General features: G+C 47.2%; 2 protein-coding genes across 2 annotated transcripts in view; one reads left to right on the forward strand and one right to left on the reverse strand.

The window, feature by feature from the left end:
* NR1I2 (nuclear receptor subfamily 1, group I, member 2) overlaps positions 1 to 14,089 on the forward strand; it is a 28,670-nt gene extending 14,581 nt beyond the window's left edge. The window contains exons 2-9 of the mRNA XM_012642330.1: positions 4,169 to 4,384; positions 7,113 to 7,252; positions 8,646 to 8,833; positions 9,621 to 9,895; positions 11,991 to 12,133; positions 12,316 to 12,432; positions 12,722 to 12,827; positions 13,813 to 14,089. Of these exons, the coding sequence (XP_012497784.1) occupies positions 4,353 to 4,384; positions 7,113 to 7,252; positions 8,646 to 8,833; positions 9,621 to 9,895; positions 11,991 to 12,133; positions 12,316 to 12,432; positions 12,722 to 12,827; positions 13,813 to 13,957 (1,146 nt within the window). The 5' untranslated portion in view covers positions 4,169 to 4,352 and the 3' untranslated portion in view covers positions 13,958 to 14,089. The remainder of the gene's footprint in view (positions 1 to 4,168; positions 4,385 to 7,112; positions 7,253 to 8,645; positions 8,834 to 9,620; positions 9,896 to 11,990; positions 12,134 to 12,315; positions 12,433 to 12,721; positions 12,828 to 13,812) is intronic.
* Positions 14,090 to 19,102: 5,013 nt separating this feature from the next.
* The window catches only part of GSK3B (glycogen synthase kinase 3 beta), a 262,122-nt gene continuing 258,329 nt past the window's right edge, over positions 19,103 to 22,895 (reverse strand). Inside the window, exon 10 of the mRNA XM_012639510.1 lies at positions 19,103 to 22,661. Within this exon, the coding sequence (XP_012494964.1) occupies positions 22,594 to 22,661 (68 nt within the window). The 3' untranslated portion in view covers positions 19,103 to 22,593. The remainder of the gene's footprint in view (positions 22,662 to 22,895) is intronic.

Here is a 22,895-nt window from a genome sequence, read left to right on the forward strand (position 1 = left end):
CCCATGTGAGGGTGGGGGTGTGTGTGCTCAGGACAGCCTGATAGGACCTTCAGCAATTCAGTGATTTTAGTCATGTAGCGACATTAAATTCATTGATTTATTCATTCATTTATTGAATAAATGAGTTATGTTCTTCGTTGCTGAGAACACAGTCCTAGCTTTGGTATTCGTCCCAAATACTAGATTTTACCATTACTTATTTTTGCCAAGGCCTGGCTGAAAAAATGTTTTACTTTCACTGAATACAAGAGCCAACCATTTCAGAAAATCCTCTTTGGGCTAGATTTCACAGATTACTAAGCACAGTGAGGAGCAGGTGCAACCCTTAGAAGCAAACACAGCTGTATTCAATTAAAAGTACACCTCTAATTGGTCTCATTAAATTCGCATGAAAGAGAGACATGGCTGGCACATACCAGACACCTAGTCCTGCCATTTCCTGCCTACAGGGCACCATTCCGGAAGGAAGACAGATGTAAGAGCTGCAGAGAAGCAGGGTGCCGGCTGCTCTCCCACTCCCCCAGCTCAGGCCCATTTCTAACGAAACTCCAGGGGTTCTGTTTCCATCATCTCTTGCTGTGTAACAAATCTCCCCTAAATTTACTGGATGAAACCAACCACCGTTTTATTTGCTGACATGTTCTGTGTTGACAGCTAAGGAGTTCTTCTGCGGCACATGACCTTTGCTAAGGCTGCGGTCATCTGGAGGCTTAACAGGGCTGAGAAGTCCAAGAGGGCTCACTGCCATGTCTGCAGTTTGGTGGGGACAGCTGGGAGGCTGGGGTAGCTGAGCCTCTCTCATCTGTGTGATCTCAGATCAGCCAGATTTTCTTACATGGTGTCTTAGCACTCTCCAAAGGGCAAAACAGAAGCTACCAGGCTTCCTATGGCTTAGGCCCAGTATTGTCACTTCCCCACATTCAGTGGGTTAAAGCAAGTCACATACCATCCTAGATTCATCACAGGAGGGGAATGCACAAGGGTGTGAATCTTGGGAGGCATGGTTCAGTGGGGGCCGTCTTTGGAGAATAGCTGTCGATGGATTCTCTAACTGGGGCTTCATAAGGATATGAGAGATTGAACTACAGAATGTGCTAGAGTGCTTATTTAACAGTAACCTTAGACAAAGCAAAACAAAAGTTATACAAATACTATGGAGTGAGATTCTGGCATTAATTCTCATATCTCCTCATTAAGGAATTGGGGAAAGTGTTAATTAGACACGTTTTAAGTAAATGTCTTTTCTCTAGTCCTTTGGTGACATTTCTTTCATCTTGCTTTACATCATCTGTTGGGCTTCTCCTGTGATTCCTGTAGTCACGTTGCAATTATCACCTCTCTTCTGGGGAATGGCATTTATATTTATTGCTGAGGAAGCTCCATCTCACCATCCTCGAGCATCCAAAGTTCATAATTTATGTGCAGAATCTTTGTCAACTGCCTCCATAGCCCCAGACGCTACTGTCCCTAATGGCTCCCAAATGATGCTGAAAACTTAAGGAAGGTTGTTCTCCTCCAATATACACTCTGAAATACTACCCTGCTAATAAAATTTTTTATACCTATGACACCCTCTGATTTTTGAAAACTTTTTGTGTCTGTGAGTAGTTAGGGGGTTTTTAAAAGGCCCTGGATTTTTGCCAAAAGAGTGACCTCCAGGTTATATAGAACCTGAAAAGGGACCCATACATAACAGGATATCTGGTATGTAGAAGATGCTCAACACATGTTCATTGAGCAAAATGATAAATGTCATGATAATTGTTATGAGGAATCAATGAGTGCTGTGTTCTGAATGTTTACGTCCCCCTCAAATTCATATGTTGAAATCCTCACCCCCAAGGCAATGGCATTAGGAAGTGGGGCCTTTGGGAACTGATTAGATCAAGAGGGTGGAGCCCTCATGATTGAGCTGGTGCCCCTACAAAAGAGATCCCAGAGCGCTGGCTAGCCCTCGCTACTGTGCGAGGACACAGCGAGGAAGTGCCATAGGTGAACCAGGAAGCAGGCCCTCACCAGACATCGAATCTGCCGGTGCCTTAATCTTGGACTTCCAGCCTCCAGAACTGTAAGAAATAAATATCTATTGTTTATAAGCCACTTTGTTTATGGTATTTTGTTATAGCAGCCTGAATGGACTAAGACAGTGAGTCCTGGACCTGGAACACTGTGAGTTTCAATAGTTGTTAGTTACCATTTTGGTATCTGCTCCATCTCCTATTCTCCAATACAAAATCATCCCCAAAATATTAATCCTGAACCTTAGATTGCCCTAGCCATATGCTGAAACCATTTTTCTCAGTGTCTTTTAATGGGAACATTCAATACATTTACATTTAACTATCAATATATTTGGTATTTCTGCCATTCATTTTGTGCTATTTGTCTCACCCTTTCGTTTCTCTTTATCTCTCTAGTTGCCTCCTTTTGGACTTTTTTTCATTCCATTTTTTCCTTTCCATTAGCTTCCAAGTTATGCATTTTCTTTCCACATGTTTAGTGGTTACCCTGGACATTTTAACAAGTATACTTTACTACTCAAAATCTAAGTTATTTACTATCTTTTTCTTTCCTCAATGATATAGAACCTTAGAAAACTTTCACAATGATCATCTGTCTCTGGACTTATACATCGTTGCATGTTTTACTATTATTTTTCTTTTTCCAACTCCCAAGACATTTTTATTATTGGTTTATGGAATCATTCTTTGCTCAGAGTTTATAGTAAATTTTTTATTCATTTTTCAAATCTGATTGGTCAGTTTTATGGTCTTTTGTTCTTTACTTATGTCTTTAACCTCTCGTGCTATTTATTTAAACATATTCCACATCTGATAATTCAGGGAGTCTTTAAATGTCTAATTCTGAGTTGTTTTTGCTGACTCTTGGTCATGGTGCTGTGTTAGTCTTTGATTCGTGATTTGTGAGGTTTTGTTCATATTCCTTGGAAATTATGTGTAAATAATTGTGCCTAAGAGGAAAGTGGCAAGTGATTTCCTCCAAAAAGGAGGATTTGCATCTGCTTTTGTGGGTGTCTGAGAGAAATACCAACCTAAGAGCACCTTAAATCAAATTCTTGGCTTCAGGTTTTCCTAAACACTTGAAGTATACTTTTTGTCTGCAAGTCTACATGAGGACAGGACTTTTAATTGAAAAATCAGGGGAAATGTCTCCCCATTCCCATTCAATTCAAGTTTCCAGTCAGCCTATTTTATTCACAATTTTCTGGAGGTCCAGGGTCAGGGATAGATTAATTTCTTATTTGCCCTTATAGGTAAAACGGTAAGGTATCATCTGTCATGATGTTGGAAACAGAAATTAGTGTGTTGAAATTTTACTGAAAGTTCTATTTTGGTTTTAGAAAGGCAACGCCATCATCATGTGGTCACCCGTGGTAATCAGAACTTAGAGAGACTTTTGGGGAGAGTAATGAACAGGACAGTCCCTGATTTCTACGCACCATCCTCGGTGCCCATTCCAAGTAGAATTTAAGCTACGCTCGCGAGGTGGAAGTTGGCTGGGGAGGTCATCGTGAGGACAGCTCTGTTCACAGGCCTGAGGGATTAGGTATCCACTTCCGCCCTGGCTCTGCCGCAACGCCGCCACCTTCCTCCTGTATCTTGATCCTGGCTCCACCCTCACTCTGTCCCCATCTGTTGGTTACTCAGCTGAAAACCTTTCCCTGCCCAGCCTTTCCAGCTCTCTCTGGGAGCTTGGGCCACATCATACCTGAAGGACCATCTTCCTTGGATCTCTGTAATCCCAGACATCACCTTGACAAGTCAACTGTCCCACGAGCTGCTCCCTGTCCAGGCCTTTGACCAGCTCGTGGTCTCCTGACCTCAGTCCACTCAAGCGTGACCTCCATGATCCAACTCAGACAGCCTTTGCTCTTTTCTTTTCACATCCCCCTCCCCTCTTTCCCTTCTGTCTTCCATGTTCTTGTTCACATCTACTCCAGGGCTCTATGGTTAGACACAAAAAGTCATGGTTATATCTCCCTTGATATCACTCTGACTCCCCATCCACATTTTCTTCCATGAGAGGTCAGCTCCTGGGTACACGGGCCCAAATGTGAGTGACACACAGAAGGGATGGCGTGTTCCTTCTGCAGCCTCAGCACATCACTATCCAGCCCTTTCAGCCCCTGTGGTTTTCTCACTTCTAGTCGAAAAGGCCCAGAAGCAAACCTGGAGGTGAGACCTGAGGAAAGCTGGAGCCATGCTGACCTTGTGCGCTGTGAAGCAGACTCCGTTGCTGGAAAGCCCGCCGTCAGTGCAGAGGAGGAAGGCGGGGATCCCCAGATCTGCCGTGTGTGTGGGGACAAGGCCACTGGTTATCACTTCAATGTCATGACATGCGAAGGATGCAAGGGCTTTTTCAGGTACAGTTACCCACCCACCTTTGCCCCTTGCCACCACTTACACACTAGGTCACACTGCCTAGGGCCTGCCATTAGCTCCTGCGCAGCCTCTCAGGGCCTCAGCTTGACCTGTCCCCCAGCTCCAGACTTGGGCTTGTGGCCTATCCCAAGGCCTCCTAATTAGTCTCAAGTGACCCACTAATATCTCAGAGGAGTCCTTCCTCTTCTGTCTTCCTGCTCCATCCAGGAAATTTTCCCTCCCATTAAGCTACGCCCTGGTTTCTCCATATGTTCTTGAATAAAATGGAGGACCCGTCAGTAAAAGAGTGAAGAATTTGAAAACCCAAAATGTAAGTGTTCAAATCAGTCTTATGAGGTTGTTTTTAAGTAAAGAATGGCATAAAATAAATTAAAAATATAACAAAACAAGCTCACCTAGAAACAGACAAACAGGGAGGACCAAAAAAGTAAGGACTAAAAAGTCCCAGCTATAGCAAGGCAGCCCTGGACGGAGGGGCTCATGTTGTCCAGCTGAAGAGACAGAGCAAAGCCAGCTCAGCAAGGCTACCCTTGGCACAGGGCTCAGACCAGGAGGAAAAGAAGCAGACAAGAAAGGAGGGATGCGTGAGGAAGCGCTTTCAGTGTACCCTCAAGAAGGGATGGGTATGCAAGGAGCAGCTCCCCCCTCAGGGGCCACGCTTGGGACCCTCGTGCATTTTCAGGACAGCCAGCCTGACTGGCTGGACATTCAAATAAAAATGGCAGATCCAAAGGCGTCTTGTTCCAGGGAGAAACAGACATTTGCGTTGCAAATGGTCTTTTGTTATAAGAGGGGCAACACACCAGCGGTGTCAGGCTGCATTCAGTTACAAGTCACAGGACACTGACTCAGACTGGTTTGACAATAAGGAAAACATATTACCTCTCACAATGAGAAGTCTGAAGGCTGCCGGGTTCGTGAGTTCAGCAGCTTCATTCTTTCCAGTTTTCTCTTCAGCTGTCCTACCTGAGAGCTGTGATTTCAGTCTGTCTCCCCTTGGGCAAGCATGGTGCCGGGGGTCCCAGGCAGTAACCATGATGTTCAGCAGAGGAACAAAAAGTGCATCTCTTCCTCGCTCCAAGAGGAAGGGAACCCTTCCTGGAAGACTCTGGCAGTGAACATTGGCTAGAGCTGGGACCCAACCTACTCCTGAACTAGTCACTACCAAAGAGCACCACATAGATCCCTGAGCTGGGCACGTGCCACATGGCCGCATGGAAGAGGGTGGACATCTCTGCCAGATCTAGATTTGGCCAGCACAGAAGAGGCCACAGGAGTGGCTGTCCCAGCAGCAGCCGGTGTCCTGCCTTGGGGTGCGGGAGTCCTCTGCTCTCCCCTTCTGATTTGGGTGCTATTCCCGGGACTCCCAGAAAAAGGCAGCATGTTGCAGTGGCTAAGAGCTTGGATTCCGGTATCAGCCAGACCTGGATTCACATTTCAGTTTGTCATCTACATGGAGCACAATTGGGGATCTATCTTCTCAAAGCCTCAGTCTCCTTCATCTGTGCCAGGCAGATGACATGATGATTTCATAGGGTTTTGAGAACTAAATTTGCAAAGCTCTGCAAAGTATCTAGCCCAGCATCTGATACATAGCATGCCTTTAATAAACGTGATCCCTGGTTTCCCCTTTTACCCATTCTGGGCGGACTTTGGAGTAGCATCAGGGGTCTTTTACCTGGGCCGGCAGGGAAGGAAGAGGCAAGAATGGTGTCTGTGAAGAACATGTCTGTAGGCTGGTCACTGGCCCGAGGCCTCAGGCCTCCAAGCTCAAACCTGCAGGGGTCACTATGAGCTTGGCTCAGCCTCCCCGGGACGCGATGCCTTCAGGGACCGCTCTGCAGCCCCGCCTGGCGGTTCCCAGCTTTCTCTCATTTTCCACTGTGAACCAGAACTAGAGGCCACAGCCATGGGGGAATTTCTTTCTTCCCACCCAGCTGTGGGCTGGGGGAAATGAAGTTAGGGCTGCACTGACTGGGTCTTTGTGGGAAGTTCAGGGTGCCTGGGCTGTGGGGAGCGGGTGGCTGGGCGGAGTCTCCAAAAGGCGTCTGCCCTGTTGCCTCCCCTGGCGCCGCATCTGTGCAAGGCCTGTGCCTCGCACGCTCCCCTATTACAGGGCGCTGAACCTCTTTGCCCCCAAGGTCGGCGAGGGGAGTCGACCCTCCAATGGCGAAGCCATTTCCCCGTGAGGGAGAAAGGCTTCCTCACAGCTCACCCACCGCTCCCTGGCTTCCCAATCGAGCACAGGAGCTGCGGGAGGGAGGGGACTTCTTCTGTCCCTTACCCTGGGGTCAGGTTTCCTCTGGCTCCCGCTTCCAAGGAGGAGAAACCCCAGAAGAGGCCCATCTCCATGGAAATATCCCTGGTAACAAGGATGTGAAGAAGGGGAGAGGGGAAGGCGCTGGGGCCCGGCCTGGGCCTGGAGTGTCCCGAGAGTGGCCGAGGGCGGCAGGTGCCGCCTGCGAAGAGCACACTCCCATTTCCTGCTCTGCCTCCTCTAGCGACGCCCAGTAAATTCCAGCGAGCCGGCAGAGCTCCCGCCTGTACCCTCCCTGCAAAGGCTAACTGGCTCAGCTCGGGAGGCGAGGGCGGCCCACAGAGGGGGCGACTGGTCCGGAGGGGTTGGGGACAGAGGTGGGTGTGGCCCGGAGACCTGGCCGGGAGCCGCGGCGCGACGCAGCCCTCCTTCTGCTCCTCGTTCTCTTACAGGAGGGCCATGAAACGCAATGCCAATGCCGGGCTGAGGTGCCCCTTCCGGAAGGGCGCCTGTGAAATCACCCGTAAGACCCGGCGACAGTGCCAGGCCTGCCGCCTGCGCAAGTGCCTGGAGAGTGGCATGAAGAAGGAGAGTGAGCGGCGGGGCCTGGGCCGGCGAGGGGGGGGGTGCCCCGCGTGCGCGCGAGCCGCTGTCCGTGTGCAACAGGCGGCCACCGGCCACCGGGGGAGAGACGCAGGGCGTCTTTAATCTCTGCCCTGGGAGGCGAGGCCAGCATCCCTGGCCAGGGCTGTGCTCTCTCTCTCTCCTCAGCTGCCCCTGCATGATTCTTTTTGTCCCTCTCCTAATTGTTCTTATGGTGGTGTAACGAAATTTGGGGCCAGGGTGCATCTGGCAGAGGGAAGCAGGAGACGTGAGGTGTGATATGACACCCCGCCTTGTTGCTGCTAGCACCCACCGGCTGGCCCAGACCTGGATCTTTATAGCGAAACTGTTTGCGGACAGGTGCCATGGGGCATTCTCCTTCTCCCTCTCTCCTTTGGTGTATTTGTGCTCCCAGGACACTCTCAGATTAAAAGACTCATGGGGAAAATCTTCCCCATAGTTCACCCTTTCCTCGCTGGCCCCCCAATCTAGAATGGAAGCTGGGAAGGGAAGCTTCTAGTATATATTTGTCTCCAATGAACACAGAGTGACCCAAAGCTGTGGGCTGCCTCTTTCAGGGACAAGTTCTCTGGGCATGCAGGCAGAGAGCCTTTCCCGCAGCCCGCTGAAAATGAGGTCCTCGCTCAGATGTCCCTGATGACAAACGTCCTGCATCTCTCCCTCCAAGGACTCCACAGCTTTGCTCTGCACACATGAGTGGGCTCCAGAAATCCATGGAAGACCCTAAGGCTCCAGGCTATATAGGAAGTGGCTGGAGTTGCTATTTCTTGCTAAGTAGTAGCCCCAGCTCTTCTGGGTCTTGAAGACTCAGACATCTTGGAGGACTTTGAGGAGTCTTGTTGGCATATAATCCACCAGAAAATAATAATATCTGGTGCCATTTATTGAATATCTCTTGTGTACAAGGAGCTGTGTTAGGCACTGTATGTTAAGATGAGATGCAATGTCTCATCTTAGCAGTGTGAGCTAACCTGATTACTCCAGATTACAAAGCAGGAAACTGAAGGCAGGAGAGGTCAAGGAGCGTGCTCGAGGTCACAGATAGTCAATGGCAAAGCTTTCATGTAAGCTCAGTGCCTTTGGATTCAGAAGCCCTGGTCCCACACTGTCCTCACAAGCCCCCCTGCAGAGGGCTGCACACCAGTGCACCTGCCCCACCAGCTGCACCTCTGTCCTCACCCAGGTGTTTCTCCAGAGGCGCCCACAAACCTCTGGAGTCTGGACAAGGGTGAATTTCTTGTCACCATCACTTTCCCCTTTCCCTAATGCCTTCTGCTGCCTTGAGAGAGTTACAGTGGCTCCCCCAGGACTGGAGGCTGACCAGGGCACATGTGCCTGAGCCTGCTCCGCTGTCCCTGCAGTGATCATGTCCGATGCAGCCGTGGAGCAGAGGCGGGCCTTGATCAAGAGGAAGAAGAGAGAACAGATTGGGACTCGGCCACTAGGAATGCAGGGGCTGACTGAAGAGCAGCGGATGATGATCAGGGAGCTGATGGATGCTCAGATGAAGACCTTTGACACCACCTTCTCCCATTTCAAGAACTTCCGGGTAGGAAGGGTTACAGTGGCCCCACTCCTGTGCTAGCACCTCAGACCTCAGTCTCATTCACGGGGTTCTCAAAGTGTGGTCCCTGGGTCAGCAGCATCAGCTTGCAAATTCTCAGGCTGCCCCAGTCCTCCTGAATCAGAAACTCTGGGTGGGGGACAAGACTCCCAGGTGATTCCAACTCAGGCTCAGGTTTGAGAATCACTGCTCTCTCCTTCAAAGCAGGTAGGAATTGGGTGTGAGCGATGGATGGAGGGAAAGCTAGGAGGTTCCCCAGCATGGCTGGCCATCAGGGCTTTATGAGGAAAAGGTCAGGCTCTGTTGGGGGTGTGACCTTTGTGAATTGGTATTTATTAGCCATATGTGTGCTGCTAGTGCCTTCCCTCCCCTCCACCCTCAGAGTTATCTCAGGTATCCCACTGGCCTCAGATCTGCTCCTTCTGTCTGTGGCTCCCTAACCCTCCTCTCTGAGTCTCCTCAGCCCAGTGTCTGGGATGTTCGGCACACATTGCAGGTGGAGGTCCCCCTCACCCTCCATTCTGAACCGGCTGGGATGTGTGTGACCACTAATTCATAGATCCAGAAAGCACCACCTGATAGAGGCCAGAGAGAAGGAACAAGTACTCTCTGTGTGTGCGTACACATGTGTGCGTACACATGCATTAGTGGGCGTGAGTGCCAGCAATTGTGCATCCACAGGCTGTGCACATCTGTCTAGGGCCTGAGTGGGGTCCTTTTAATGAAAACACATGCTGTCTCTCCTCTCTCCATCTCCTGGTGTGCGTCCCAGCTTCCTGAGGTGCTTAGCAGTGGCCATGAGATTCCAGAGTCTCTGCAGGCCCCATCAGCGGAAGAAGCCGCCAAGTTGAGCCAGATCAGAAAACATATGTGCTCTGTGAAGGTCTCTCTGCAGCTGCGGGGGGAGGACGGCAGCGTCTGGAACTATAAACCTGCGGCTGACAGCAGCGGCAAAGAGATCTTCTCTCTGCTGCCCCACATGGCTGACATGTCAACCTACATGTTCAAAGGCATCATCGACTTTGCCAAAGTCATCTCCTACTTCAGGTAGGATGCGGAGGCTGGGTGGATGGGTGTGGAAAGGAACAGGAAATGGCCAAGAGGTTCAAAGGGTCTAGGGTGGATCCCTTTGAATTTGGGGGATGTTGGTGCCAAAGACCCTCCTTTATCTCTGCCCCCAGGGCAGCCAGTACTGCTGGGAAATAGAGCCCCAGCTGTATGGCTCGTTAGCTCTGTGGCTGTGGGCCTGCCCTTCAACCTGACGATGTCTCAGCCTCCCCGCTGCTAGACGGGAGCTAATCATACTTGCCCTGCAGGGCTGCCATAGGAAATAAGAAAACATCTGAAGAGCACCCAGCACATGGTGGACATTCAGACAGTAATCCCCTTCCCTATTCCCCCACAAAAGAGCAGGAATCACAAGCTGACAGTTCCTGAGTAAAGACTGAGTTGGAAGGGAAGGAAAGGAAGTCCAGGGAGAGAAGAAAGGGGAGAGAGAGAGGAATGGATGCTGGATCTTAACAGTCTGCCACCAAGACAAGGCTGAGAAGGCCATGGGAGATTGGGTGGTCCTGAGAGCCAAAGGGCCAGGGCTCCCCAGAACTGGGCGCAGAGGCAACAGTCATGGGTGACTGTGGTTAGCAGGAGACCTGGGGACTTCCTGGTGTGGTGGGAACCGCAGCCCCATAATATGTGGTCTGTTAGGGCTGGCATGCTGGGTGTATCTTCCCATGGCGAGGCCACCTTGCCGAGCCTTGTCAGATGGGGCTGAACCACACACACAAGGAACCCTTGGTTTCAGGAGCAGGTTGAGGGCAGGTTATATCCTAGGAGCCCACAGGTTTCCCCTGTGGCCCTGTGGGCGACACACAGGACTTATTTAATGGGGTGAGGGTGATAGGTTTGTGTGGGGTTCAGATGTGACAGATTAGCTCAAGGGGACAGAGGGAGAAGCTGCCTGCAAACGCGGACCCTGGATGACCCCTGTTGAGATCCTTTGGCTCACACTGGAACACCAGGCTGGGAGGCCACTCTCTGTTTCTCACGGACACCAGTTTTGAGCACAGTGACCCAAGGCACCACTACCACCTTCATTCTACAGATGGAAACTGAGGTTCACTGAGGTTAAGAACCTTGTACAAGGTCACAGCTAATCAGTGGTGGAGGGCAGATTTGGAAGTACCAGAGCCAGCTACCTGCTGGGTCCTGAGCCAGGCCCTGGGGAGACACAAGGAGTAGGACCAGTTTCGTGGCATTTGTAGCTCAGTGTTGTACATCTAACAGAAGGGTGGGTGAGAGGCATGCAGGGCCTGAATTCCCAAGGAGACCAAAGCCAGGGGCAGGGCTTCCTCAAGGCAACTCGAGTGGCCTCTGCCCAGGCTCTCTGAACCTCTTCGTTGTCAGGATCACCTCCTTATTGCTGAGGTGGGGCCCTCCCAGGTTGGGAGGGAGCAGCCCCAGCAGGATGGGAGGGGTGTCACTGTAACCATGAATATCAGAGGCTTACCAGGTGGCCACCATGGCTAGGCCTGTGCTCCGTGCTGGGAGTGGGGCTAAAGGCTTCTAGACTGCCTGGAGAGAAATAGCAGAAGTAGGTATATACATGTTAAATTCAACACAGACAGCAGGAAGCAAATATCTCCGCTGCTTGGAGCTCATGCCAAAGGAGTGGCACTTGCAGAAGACTGCATTCTGGAAAGACTTCTGGGAGGGACAAAGACATAGCTTGGCCTGGGAGGCTAGGAGCTAATCTGTCACAATCTGAACTGAGGTGGACGCTATGAGGCCAGGGACCAGAAGCCAAGGCATCGGCTGTCGGTCAGGGGCTGTGTGTGGGCGGGGGTGGAGAAGATGTGGTCAGGCTGTACCGGACCTGGGCACCAAGGTCCGTGGGCATTGGAGAGTCCCTGAAGGTGGCAGGGGAGGAGAGGATATGGCAGGGAAGAGTGGTCTGCTTGGCGGGAGTGTGAGGGAGAGATGGGAGGCAACCAGAAATAACGGCAGTAACCCTCAGGGGAGGGAGCCCAGCTACCTCTGCTCCCCCTCCCCACCCACAGTTTCTGGGTTAGGGGAGTGGGTGCTGGTGCTGGTCTTTGGATGGCTTCCTAGGGAGCTGTCCTCCCCTCCCTGTCCTTGCTGCCAGGGACTTGCCCATTGAGGACCAGATCTCCCTGCTGAAGGGCGCCACTTTCGAGCTGCACCAACTGAGGTTCAACACAGTGTTCAACGCGGAGACGGGGACCTGGGAGTGTGGTCGGCTGTCCTACTGCTTGGAAGACCCTGAAGGTGCCTGTGAGATGCCTGCCCCCACAGAGGGAGGGAAACACGATCGCTGTGGGAGGAAGGGAGCCGTGCCAGGATATGCAGGCGTTGGGATTGCAGGTCAGGGAGACTGGGTGATGGACAAAAAGACCTCAGTGAGGGAAGGCCGGTCAGCTTGGTCAGCTTCTACCCTATACCATCCACAGGTAGCTTCCAGCAACTTCTCCTGGAGCCCATGCTGAAATTCCACTACATGCTGAAGAAGCTGCAGCTGCATGAGGAGGAGTATGTGCTGATGCAGGCCATCTCCCTTTTCTCCCCAGGTGACGGCCTCCCCCAGGCTGGCTGATGCCCCTCAGCTTTACCTGCAGGAGGCCGCAGCCCCTGCCCCCACCCTCCCCAGGGAAGCTCCCAGCGGATGGCCGTGCTCCCCATCACTGCGGGCTAGGATGGGGACTCTGGCTGGTTTCTCCTTGGGTCAGTTGGGTGACACCAAGCCCTAGGCCTCCCTTACTTCCTGGCCTGGGTGACTCTGGCTCTGGGAGGTGGTTGATCGGCACTGCCCACGTTCTGGGCCAGACTCATCTAGTCTTTGCCCCACCACCCCTCCAGACCGCCCAGGTGTGGTGCAGCGCAGCGTGGTAGACCAGCTGCAGGAGCGATTCACCATTACCCTGAAGGCCTACATCGAGTGCTGTCGGCCCCAGCCCGCCCACCGGTGAGCACCGCAGGGAGGGAGGACTCGCGAGGGAGTTGAAGCTCAGGGCAGTCGCCCAGGCTTCCACAGCTAGAGGGCTGGGATCTGGAGGTGGACCCAGCCAGACCATGTCCAAAGCTCACACTTCTGAGCACCAACTAACCACTTTCCAGGAAAAACACAAGGAAACAGGGGGTAGGAAACTCTTTAGTTTGTTTTGGTACTAACTCAAAAGAGGAAGGCTGCTCAGGACTTGGCCTAGACAGGGGATTCCACACCTTCACTGGTCCTCACTAGTTCCTGTGATCTTCACCCAGTCTGATGTCCATGGGCCCAGAGACTAACCTGGATTGTCCTGAGCCCAAAGCCATGAAGAGTTAAGGCCATCACGGGGTGTTTTAGTGTGAACATGAAAACTCAAATCCTCACTTGATCTGCACCAGCTTGCTTTTTGGCTCAGTGTCCTGAGATGCTGGGAGTGGCTATGCCTTAATTTTCTCAGTCCTTCCCTCTATGGAGCCAGGAGGCTGGAGGTGTCTGCTGTCTCTTCCATCATGGGGAAACTGAGGCACATGGTATGTCTCAGGCACTAGATTCAAAGCTAGTTCCAGAAAGGAATTCCAGCCTTCAGCCCCTAACCTCCACGACTATTCTGCTCAGTCCTGGCCCCTGGACGTTAACCACGGCAGTGATTCCCCGCCCCCACCTTCCCGCACCCCCGCCAATTAACCCACGAATTTCGCACCTGTAATGTCAGGACCCACCAAGGTCTCTACGTACAAAGATGCAAAGATCTTGAGGATGGGGTGGGAGTGGGAAGAGGGCAGCTCCCCGCTCAAGCTCCCGGCAGGTTGTTTTGCTCTTCTTGTCTACAGGCTGAAAGAGAATCTTGGCTGACCTGAGATGTCCTGGGATTAAGCTTGTGCAGACTTAGAGCAGCCCTGGGGGCGGTGGGTCAGGGAAAGGGTGGGCTGCACCCTCAACCTTCCTTCTGGCTGGCACACAGGTTCCTGTTCCTGAAGATCATGGCTATGCTCACCGAGCTCCGCAGCATCAACGCCCAGCACACCCAGCGGCTGCTGCGCATCCAGGACATACACCCCTTTGCCACCCCCCTCATGCAAGAGTTGTTCAGCATGACAGATGGCTGAGCACTGCCCTTGGGTGGAGCCTCCGTGGGCAGCCAGACCTAGAGCCCTCTGAGCTGCCACTCCTGGGCCTAGATAGATGGACGCCGCTGATAGCGGACAATGCCCTGCTGAGCCCACCTCCCCAGGGAACTCACTGCTGTGGCCACATCTGGCCAACATCCCTCAGTTCATTCTGTGGAGAGTGCACTGGCCAGTAGGTCAAGCCTGTCAGAGAGGCAAGGCCGCCCTCCCCTTAGCAAAGGCACTGTGGTCTGGGGAGAAAACCCCAGATCCCACTAAATTGTCATGATGGGGGAGGGAAAGGGGTGACCGGCACTGGGCCATCTGAGGGTCAACACCCATACCCAAGTTCATTAGCTTCTTGAGTCTCTTCATTGCTCCCTTAATATTCTGGTCTCCCACTTTCCACTCATTCCCAACTCCCAGCCTCCTGTCCTGAGCCACTCAGTGGGTTCCACGCCTGTGCTTATCAGCAGGTGAATTAGTGTCTATGGGAATCTTCTAGACAGAAGCCAGGTGGCCTGCACCAAATGTCAGAAGCTTGTCATGACCTCACTCTGGGCATATCATTCTGTGTCTCTGCATCCATTCAAACACATTGTTAAGCACCAACGTCAACCTGCTGTGGGGTATACAACACTGACTCAGATACAGAGCCTAACCTCAAAGAGTTTATATTAATAGTTAAAAAAAACAAGGCAGAAACACAAATAACTTGGATCAAAAGGAGAAATGATGAGTGACATAAGCAGCTCAAGGAATTTTTTTGTGTGGACGCCGAGCTGTGCTGGGGTTCTGCGGGCACCTGGGACCCGAGTGAAGGTGCCTTAGGACACGTGTTTGTGGGAGGAAGGGCACAGTCGGTGGCCGTGGGTGCACGTGTGTGACTTGGCGTGGGTCGGTCTGCTCCCCCTCTGAAGGGGCCTGGGTTTGCTACTGAGGCTGCAACACTGGGGTGCCGTGTAACAAGGCTATGTTGACAGTTAATAAATATAGTAGTGTAGAACCGTTTGCAGCATCTTATATTCCTGGGTACATATCTATTCTCAAAGCTAAGGAGTATGAAAGTGTCTGCCTTGTTTATAGCCATTTGTGAGTAAAAATGTTTTTGCATTTTCACCAATTACGCTTTAATTTTATATAAGACATTCCACACCTAAGAACTAGGCTTAGCAAATATGTTCCATGGTTTAGTGTCAAATCAAGGCAATAGAACTTAAATAATGAAATTTTGGCTAGAGATGTAAACTTTCTTTGCCTTTATTTGATGGGGAAAATAATGAGGGAGTGAGGAAATATATATATATATATATATATATATACACACACACACACACACACACACACACACACACACACATACACATACATATTTTTAGTACTTATTATTGCCCTTTACAAATCTGAAAACTCTTTTGGTGTAAGAACATAAAAATGAATGATTTAACTTGGTCTGCTCATAAAATGATTGCTTTATATAAAAATTTAAAGTATTGCATTCCATAATTAAAAATGTAATAATTGAATTAATTTTAAATGTCTAATATTTCATTGAAGATAAGGCTATAAGGTAACTAAATTTTAAGGAACAGATAATTGCTTAGCTTTTTACCATTTTATAAGCAGCAGGCCAAACTTTGAGAACACAGTAAATCATCAATAGTATAAATCAAAGCAGGTAAACATATTCTGTGACATCCTTCTGATTTTCCAGCCTTTTCTACGTCAGGGAAATACAGAAAGCACTCATTTTTAGAAAATAAACTGAGGGGAAAAAGCTCCTCTCTCCAAAGTCAATGAATACAGCTTTTGCTCCCAGGAATTTTGTCTAATTATTGACTTATTTATAATTAGAAATATAAATTTCATCCAATTGTATTCATAAAGCATGTGCATCTCCCCTACCCCACTGAAATAATTTTCTGTGGGCTATTCATCCAAGAGCCTGAAATTGTTAGATGTAGGCTGGAGAAAGGCAAGGTTAAGATGGAATGTAGGGTAAACTTCCATCTCGCCATATTGATTTTAAAAACACCCAGGCAGTTCCCCAAACCCTGAATTAATATGTATGTATGATTTATATAGATGATAAAAACCAAGTGTAGTCTCAGAGTAAAGGTTCAAAGTTAAATGCACCAAAGAGCTCACACAGGACACTTCCTGACAGCAGCTTTGTGGGTCTCACCAGGTGCCAAACTCAACTTTCCTCCTCTCAAACATTTGGGTTTCCTCATTACTCCCTTCCCTGAGCTTTAGAGCAGGTGGAACCAAGCATCAGTTTCTAGGCATCTCTGTGGCCAATGTTTTTTTTCCCCTCCTCAGTTCAGGGTCAGTCAGGAGAAGATGGGGTGGGTTTCTAAAGCTCAGGGAAAAGACCTGAGTAAGCTACTGCACACCTTCCAGATCCCCTGTTAGAGCCACTCATCAGCCTCTCTCTACCCAGCCAAGACTTTGTCTAATTGAAGTCTTGACATTGACAACAAATCTTCTGGTGGGAAGGCCCAGAGTGTCCTCTACTTAAGAGGATGTGAACAGAAGCACACATTGGATTAGCCATCCCTTCCTAGCTCCTGACAGCTTGTGGGCCTGTTCATGCCATCTTCCACAGCAGCTTGTTTCCCCGGGTCGCTTCCCCTTTCTGTACCCCCAGCTTTCCTAAATTTGATGGTGCTGATAGGTGGGTGACATATTACTACACCCGAGAAATTGGTAACCATTGGGACATTTTTGTTCTACAACCGTATCTCTCCACTTCCCACCACCTTTCCAAAACACCTTCCAAAATGGCATCTACTTTCACCATTCCCATGACACATGATCCCAAAGGACTGTTTCGTCGGTATTTTTTGGAAAGACTTAGAAACTAAAAAGATAGTCTTCAGGATTCTAAGTTAAAAGGATCTGGCAGGACACTAACAGACTGTTAAACTCAATTCCAAATAGCTAAGACAGACCTACCTGAGACAGCACTGAGTCCCAAACGAATGCACTTCAGTGCCATCAGGAGGCACCCCCCACAAGTAACATCTTCTATGTTTTTGCTGATTCAGTCTTCCCCTCCCCCCGCCCCCTGCACTGGTAAACGTGGTTCACTATTTTATACATTAGTGGAATTAGCCAACCCACTACCACACTAAATAAATAAAAGAGGACCAGACTTTATCGAATATAAATTTGTTTTTATTGAAGCAGCAGTCACATGACCTTATATCTAGTCTTTAGATTAGGCCTGACAAGAGTTAGCCAGCCCTAAAAAAATGATTTTTTTTTTGCACTAAGAGACATAACATGTTTACATACATCATCCAGTATTCGAAATGAGCAGACTGAAACACAACCTGTGTTGGTTACCTGGGAGGTACAGCCCCACTGTTCGTGGTGTTCATATATTTTACAGAGACCTCCAAAGACCATTACTAATAGGATGAAAGTTAAAAGAAAATACAACTACACCAAACCATGAACACAGTAATCAAAGACAGCAGCTTATACAAGTTTTTAAAAATTGTCCCTTTCAGGGATGTTTTCTTTCTTTTCTAAGCAGTGTCTGCAAAGCTTCCTCTACATCAAATCCAAAGGTTTCCAAGATGGAAGCTGCACCTCTTGGGGCTATACAATGGAATAAGATCATTGGAAAGAACGAGAAGTGGTGTTCGTATCTTGATTTTTGTAACAAAGATTCATGTTTCCCGAATTAGAGGAATGGAGATGGTGACGTGACTACATATTTCAGTGGCAAAATAGGTAGGGTGAAGAAAGAGGGTTGGATACTGAAATAAAGACCACACACTTGTGAATTTTAATTTCATTTCCAGGCTAACCTACTTTTTATTTAATGCAAATTACAGTACCAGTTAACTATTTCCAAACCAAGTCACATAGAACGAAATGTATTTACAAGGGAATGGGGGAAAGGGAAAAAAAACATTGAGCATACTTTTCACAAAAAAGTTTATATTTAAAATGAAAAAAAAAATCAGTCACAGAGGCATTCAAGTAGTAATAATGTTATACAGATTTTGCTTTTCCTTTATATCAAGACAGATTTGCACAAGTGTTTGCAATAGTTTGTATACAACCCACAGTCCTTTATATATATATATATATAATAAATTTTGTTTTTTAGATTTGTTTTTAAGATGGAAGTGGTCACGCTAATTGGTATGTGTAACAGGCCCAAGTGATCCATCGGCAACACATTTATAAATGCAAATTTTACAGGCAAGCAGATTTTCATACATCTATCTGTATCTGCCTGTAGACAGATATAGTAAGAAAAAAAACTTAAAAATTAACACAAGGAAGTCTACTTTGTCAAGCTAACCCCTTATGTACTGGTTGTCATTTTGCTTTTATTGCGGAGGTGCAAAACGGAGCAACAAATTTGAATGAAACGGCATAACCATTGTGAAAATAATCCAAACCCCAGGGATTACTTTCAAAGCCTCTCAAAGGTAGACCTCAGTCTGGAACTCTACTGTGCTTCTAGTTGTCTCTCATTTTCAGTGGCTCAGGTTTCTGCCAGGAAAGACAGACTTTATTGTAAAGCATGCTTACTTTTCTATACAGGGGAGAAAAGTGTTCGGCTCTGTGATTAGATGATCACTAACATTAACAATAGGAATCGGATACAATTTTGGTTTAAAACAAAACCCCCAAACGCCTGGGGATCTGGCATTGGCCAAACTTCCTTTGGAAGATTCCAAAGCTAAATCCTTTAAAAAGGAAAGGGAAAAATAAATGAAATGCCAGTGTCTTTATATCCACAGGGATAGAGAATACAAGTCTTCTCAGAAACCTTTGCATTGGTGCAGACAAGATGACTGGTTAAGCAAACTCTGTTAAAACACAAACCAAAAATATATGTAAAAATTAAGAGGACTTTAAAAAATGATACAACATGTCATTGGAAAGAAGGTGCAGTCTTCTGCCTTGGTGGAATGAACACATGATGTTTCAAAAATAGCAACCTTTGGTTTGGTAAAATTTGTTTTTTCTTCTATTCAAGACATCTTATATGGAGTACTTGGAGGCAAAACAAATACTTTCTACTGTTTTCTTTCAAAAAAGGCCTTCATGTTGGGCACACAGTAAGAAATAAACTGATTTTCAAAGAGGAAATTAAAATGGCATTTCACTGAACAGGGGAGAGATGACAGAAGGGGGGAATGGACTAAGAGTTCCTTTGTTAAAACAATAATCCTCTATCAGCACGGCGGCACTCCGTGCAGTAACTGCTAGTAATTGCACTATAGCATTTTAGACCACTGATGTATCAAAACTCGATACTATTAAGAAACTTTGATTTATAAAAAACCAATTCTCTCTCTCTCTCATTTAGCAGGGAAGTAGGTAAGGAGGAGAGAGAGAGCACGGAAGGCTCCCAGAATCTGCTGTTTTTAAGACCCATGCTTAGGGCTTGCGGAAGAGACGAGCAAAATCTAATCTATTCGATATCCTCCAGCTCTAGGGCTCCCTGGCACTACACTAAGTCCCTGAATGGACTAGGTATGAAATGAAACCGGTCACTGCTACTGAGGAAGAAATGAGACATTCAGAACCAAAACAAAGGCAGGGCTTGTATGAAATGAGATTATGGTTTCCTCTTCCCACTCCTGAGCATGGTATCACTGAAACTAACTGTGGAAGGGGCAAAGATACCGTTTTGAGTTATTATTTCAAAGGGAAAGGGGATGGACAGGGAGACATGGATAAAGGAAACCAATTAAAATTTAAAAAATGAAAGAAGAAATAAAAAGACAAACACATGGAAGCGAAGGCACTCCAAACTATATAGATACACTATACATTGCTAGAGTTATTGTTACAATAATACAGGCCGGTACCTACTGTACAGAGTTAAAACTATATGGCTTTAAAAAGCTCGTCTACATTTTGTCTGATTATTAAACAGAATCACTGCCCTGAACAGTAACTTTTTGCTCATTAATAACAGTTCCTGGGTCCACATATTTACATACAAAACAATAAAACTTAAATTTAAAAACACTGAAAGAAAATATAATGTACAAGCTTGAATTTGGTGAGGAGCTTTTTATTATTATTATTATTATTTACAAAAAGATACTCAGAGACCTGGATCTCACTTGTATAAAAGAGTTCTGTGATCCCGCCATGATCGTTGAGAAAGAAAAAAAAAAACACACACCTCAGCCCTCACACACACACACACACACACACACACACACACAAGAGAGAAAAGCTTCCGACTTTTCTCTCTTTTTCTCATACCCCATTTGTGAGGGGGTGGGGGGTGGGGGAGGGAGAAACCGTTTCCTAAAACAAGCAGAGATTTTTATGGACTTCAGCGAGTATAGCAAGTCCAGAGTAGTGTCTGTATCCAAATGTTTGGCTGGGCAGTTTGATCTGAAAGCAGGTCCATTTCTCTATCACAGATCTGCCTTTTCAGATTCTTTATAAATCCTTTCTGAAAATGGTCTATCAAAGCCATTCCCTTTAAGGAATTATGCTGCTAAATACTTTGATTTCAGACTTCTTTCAAATCTTACTTAGCTCTCAGAAGCACTTTATAAGATGTAAAATTCAATTTGTTTGATTTGGTTTGACTGAGAGTGTTTCCTTTCTCATGAACTCTGATATAACCAGAGATTTGGGAAACCCCTTTTGTGGCCTAAGAGCTTAGATAAACAGTGAGTGAAAACCAAGATGGCTCACAGTTGTCTTTCTGGGTATTGGTTCACTTCAGCAGGCAATGTAACTCTCTTGGAGAGTCACACACACATGGTTAAGAAGCAGGACAGGTGCTAGGGCCTGCAGGAGGGCTGCCAAGAGACTCCACTTCCAAACCATCTGGAGGGTGAGACCCCTAACCTGACCTAAGGTGGCAATGAGGAGGGTGAAGGGAAGTTACACCTAGGGCTCAGCTCTGCAGCCCTACAGTGTATCAGCTAACCTTGGAAGGTGTGTGGGGAAGAGCGGTAGGAGGGAAAGGCGGCCATCACTCAAATGATCTTTAAATGTAAAGTACAACTGATTGTGCCTTAAAGATTCATAGGTCAAGTAATGGCCCATAAGCACCAAGGTGACTAAGGTTCATTTTAGAGTATGTAAGGCCCACATAAATGCCAACCTTAAAAGTATAAAATTTTCTCACGGCAAACATAATCCTTCAATTCTCCTTGCTTTCCAAGAAATATTGCTTTTTCTTCAAAAACAGAGACTGATTCTTACACCATTCACTGATACACAAAGAAAACAGAAATAAAAACTGTTAACCGATGTGGGCGGAAACATTCTTCTCATGCTTCAACCAATTTTGATACTGTAGACAAAAAAAGGCAGTATTGAATATATGTATATATAACATATATACACATATTTATATAATCAGCTTTCCTATAAAGTCAGCAGGTACAAGTGACTGTTTATCATTTTGATGTGTAGTTTTTAATATTCCTACCATCTAAAATCATAATGACCTGACATGCATCAATAAATAAATGTAAAAAGCATGAAGTTAAAAAAAGCTGAAATTAAATACAGATTCTAGATTTGGATTTAAAATTAGAACTATGTGTAGAATGTGGCAATTTATGCAAGCTCAATTTTCAATTAAAAAATATGAAAAATAAACCAGTAGACAATTACAGTTCACATTATTTAACTATAATGTTCTCTCAAGTGTATCTTTCCAAGGGAAGCAACTTTAGAAAAAATCTGGACAAATTCATTCACAGTGGTGAGATGTGTCCCTGGCCTGTCCCGTTCCTCTGGGCTCACTGGCCTTTGACCTCTGCAGCCAAAGTGGCTTGCTCAATACCCTTTCAGTCTCTTCCTACGTCACTAGTTTAAAACTGTGCTAAGATTTGCAGAGAACTTTGGTCAGGCAAACAAAGATCCACCCGAAGAGCACGTGTGCCAGAGTCCTGCTAGTTAGTTGCCCCTCCTCTGGCAGCCTCCCATTTAAGCCTCTTCACCACTAGCACTGACTGAGAGCAAAAAAAAACCTTAACAAATCAACTAAGACTCTTTCTCTTAGAGTTTCAAACTTCCCTGGGTTATGAATGACACACAATTCCTTTTTTGTCTGCCACACCTGCCACCAACATGCCAAAGGCAAGTCCTCAAATACCCGAGGATATGGATTAATTTTACAAGTGACATTTAAGTCCCCATTGAATTATACCTGCTAAGCTCCCAACCAATTTCAAGCTGTGCACTATACCAAAGTCTTACACTAGACTTTAAAAGAAAACAAAGTTCAAAAAAAACCTTCAGCACAGAACAAGGTTTTTTTCTTGGAAGGGGCATGAGGCAGGAGTCCTGTTTTTAAAGTATACAACAGCAGACTTTTGATAAAAAAAAGATTGTCGTGGGAGAGAGATTGTGTGTTCTAGTGCTCCGCTTTTCCCCCTCCCCACAACCCCTCCCACCCCCTGGATCTCTCTTGAAGTGAGAATACAATGAAATTGGTTTGTATTTATAGATATTTTACAAGGTTAAATAAGAACAACAATAATAACAAAAAAAACTGAACACTAAAATGAACAGGTTTTTTTTCTCTTTTTAATTTTCTTTCCAAACGTGACCAGTGTTGCTGAGTGACACTCAAGTAACTGGTGGTTTTTCCTGTGCAGCTGGCTGCTCGGGATTGTTCAGGTGGAGTTGGAAGCTGATGCAGAAGCGGCGTTATTGGTCTGTCCACGGTCTCCAGCATTAGCATCTGCAAATTGACAGTCCCAGGAGACAGCATGAGCAATGCTAGAATACCCCAAAGAGAACAAGAACACTGCCTCAACCAAAGACTGCGAGCTGTGTGGCCTTCTGAACTGTTACCTGGAATGTTGTTTTAAACATGGCCAACACTAAGAAATCTGAATTTCTTTCTGCTTGGAGCTGGTTCACGCCTTGGCATGGTCCTGGTGCAGGGAAGATAGTGTCTTTGAATAAGTTACAG

Source organism: Propithecus coquereli, unplaced genomic scaffold (assembly GCF_000956105.1).
Source record: "Propithecus coquereli isolate 6110/MARCELLA unplaced genomic scaffold, Pcoq_1.0 Scaffold10, whole genome shotgun sequence".
Taxonomy (NCBI): domain Eukaryota; kingdom Metazoa; phylum Chordata; class Mammalia; order Primates; family Indriidae; genus Propithecus; species Propithecus coquereli.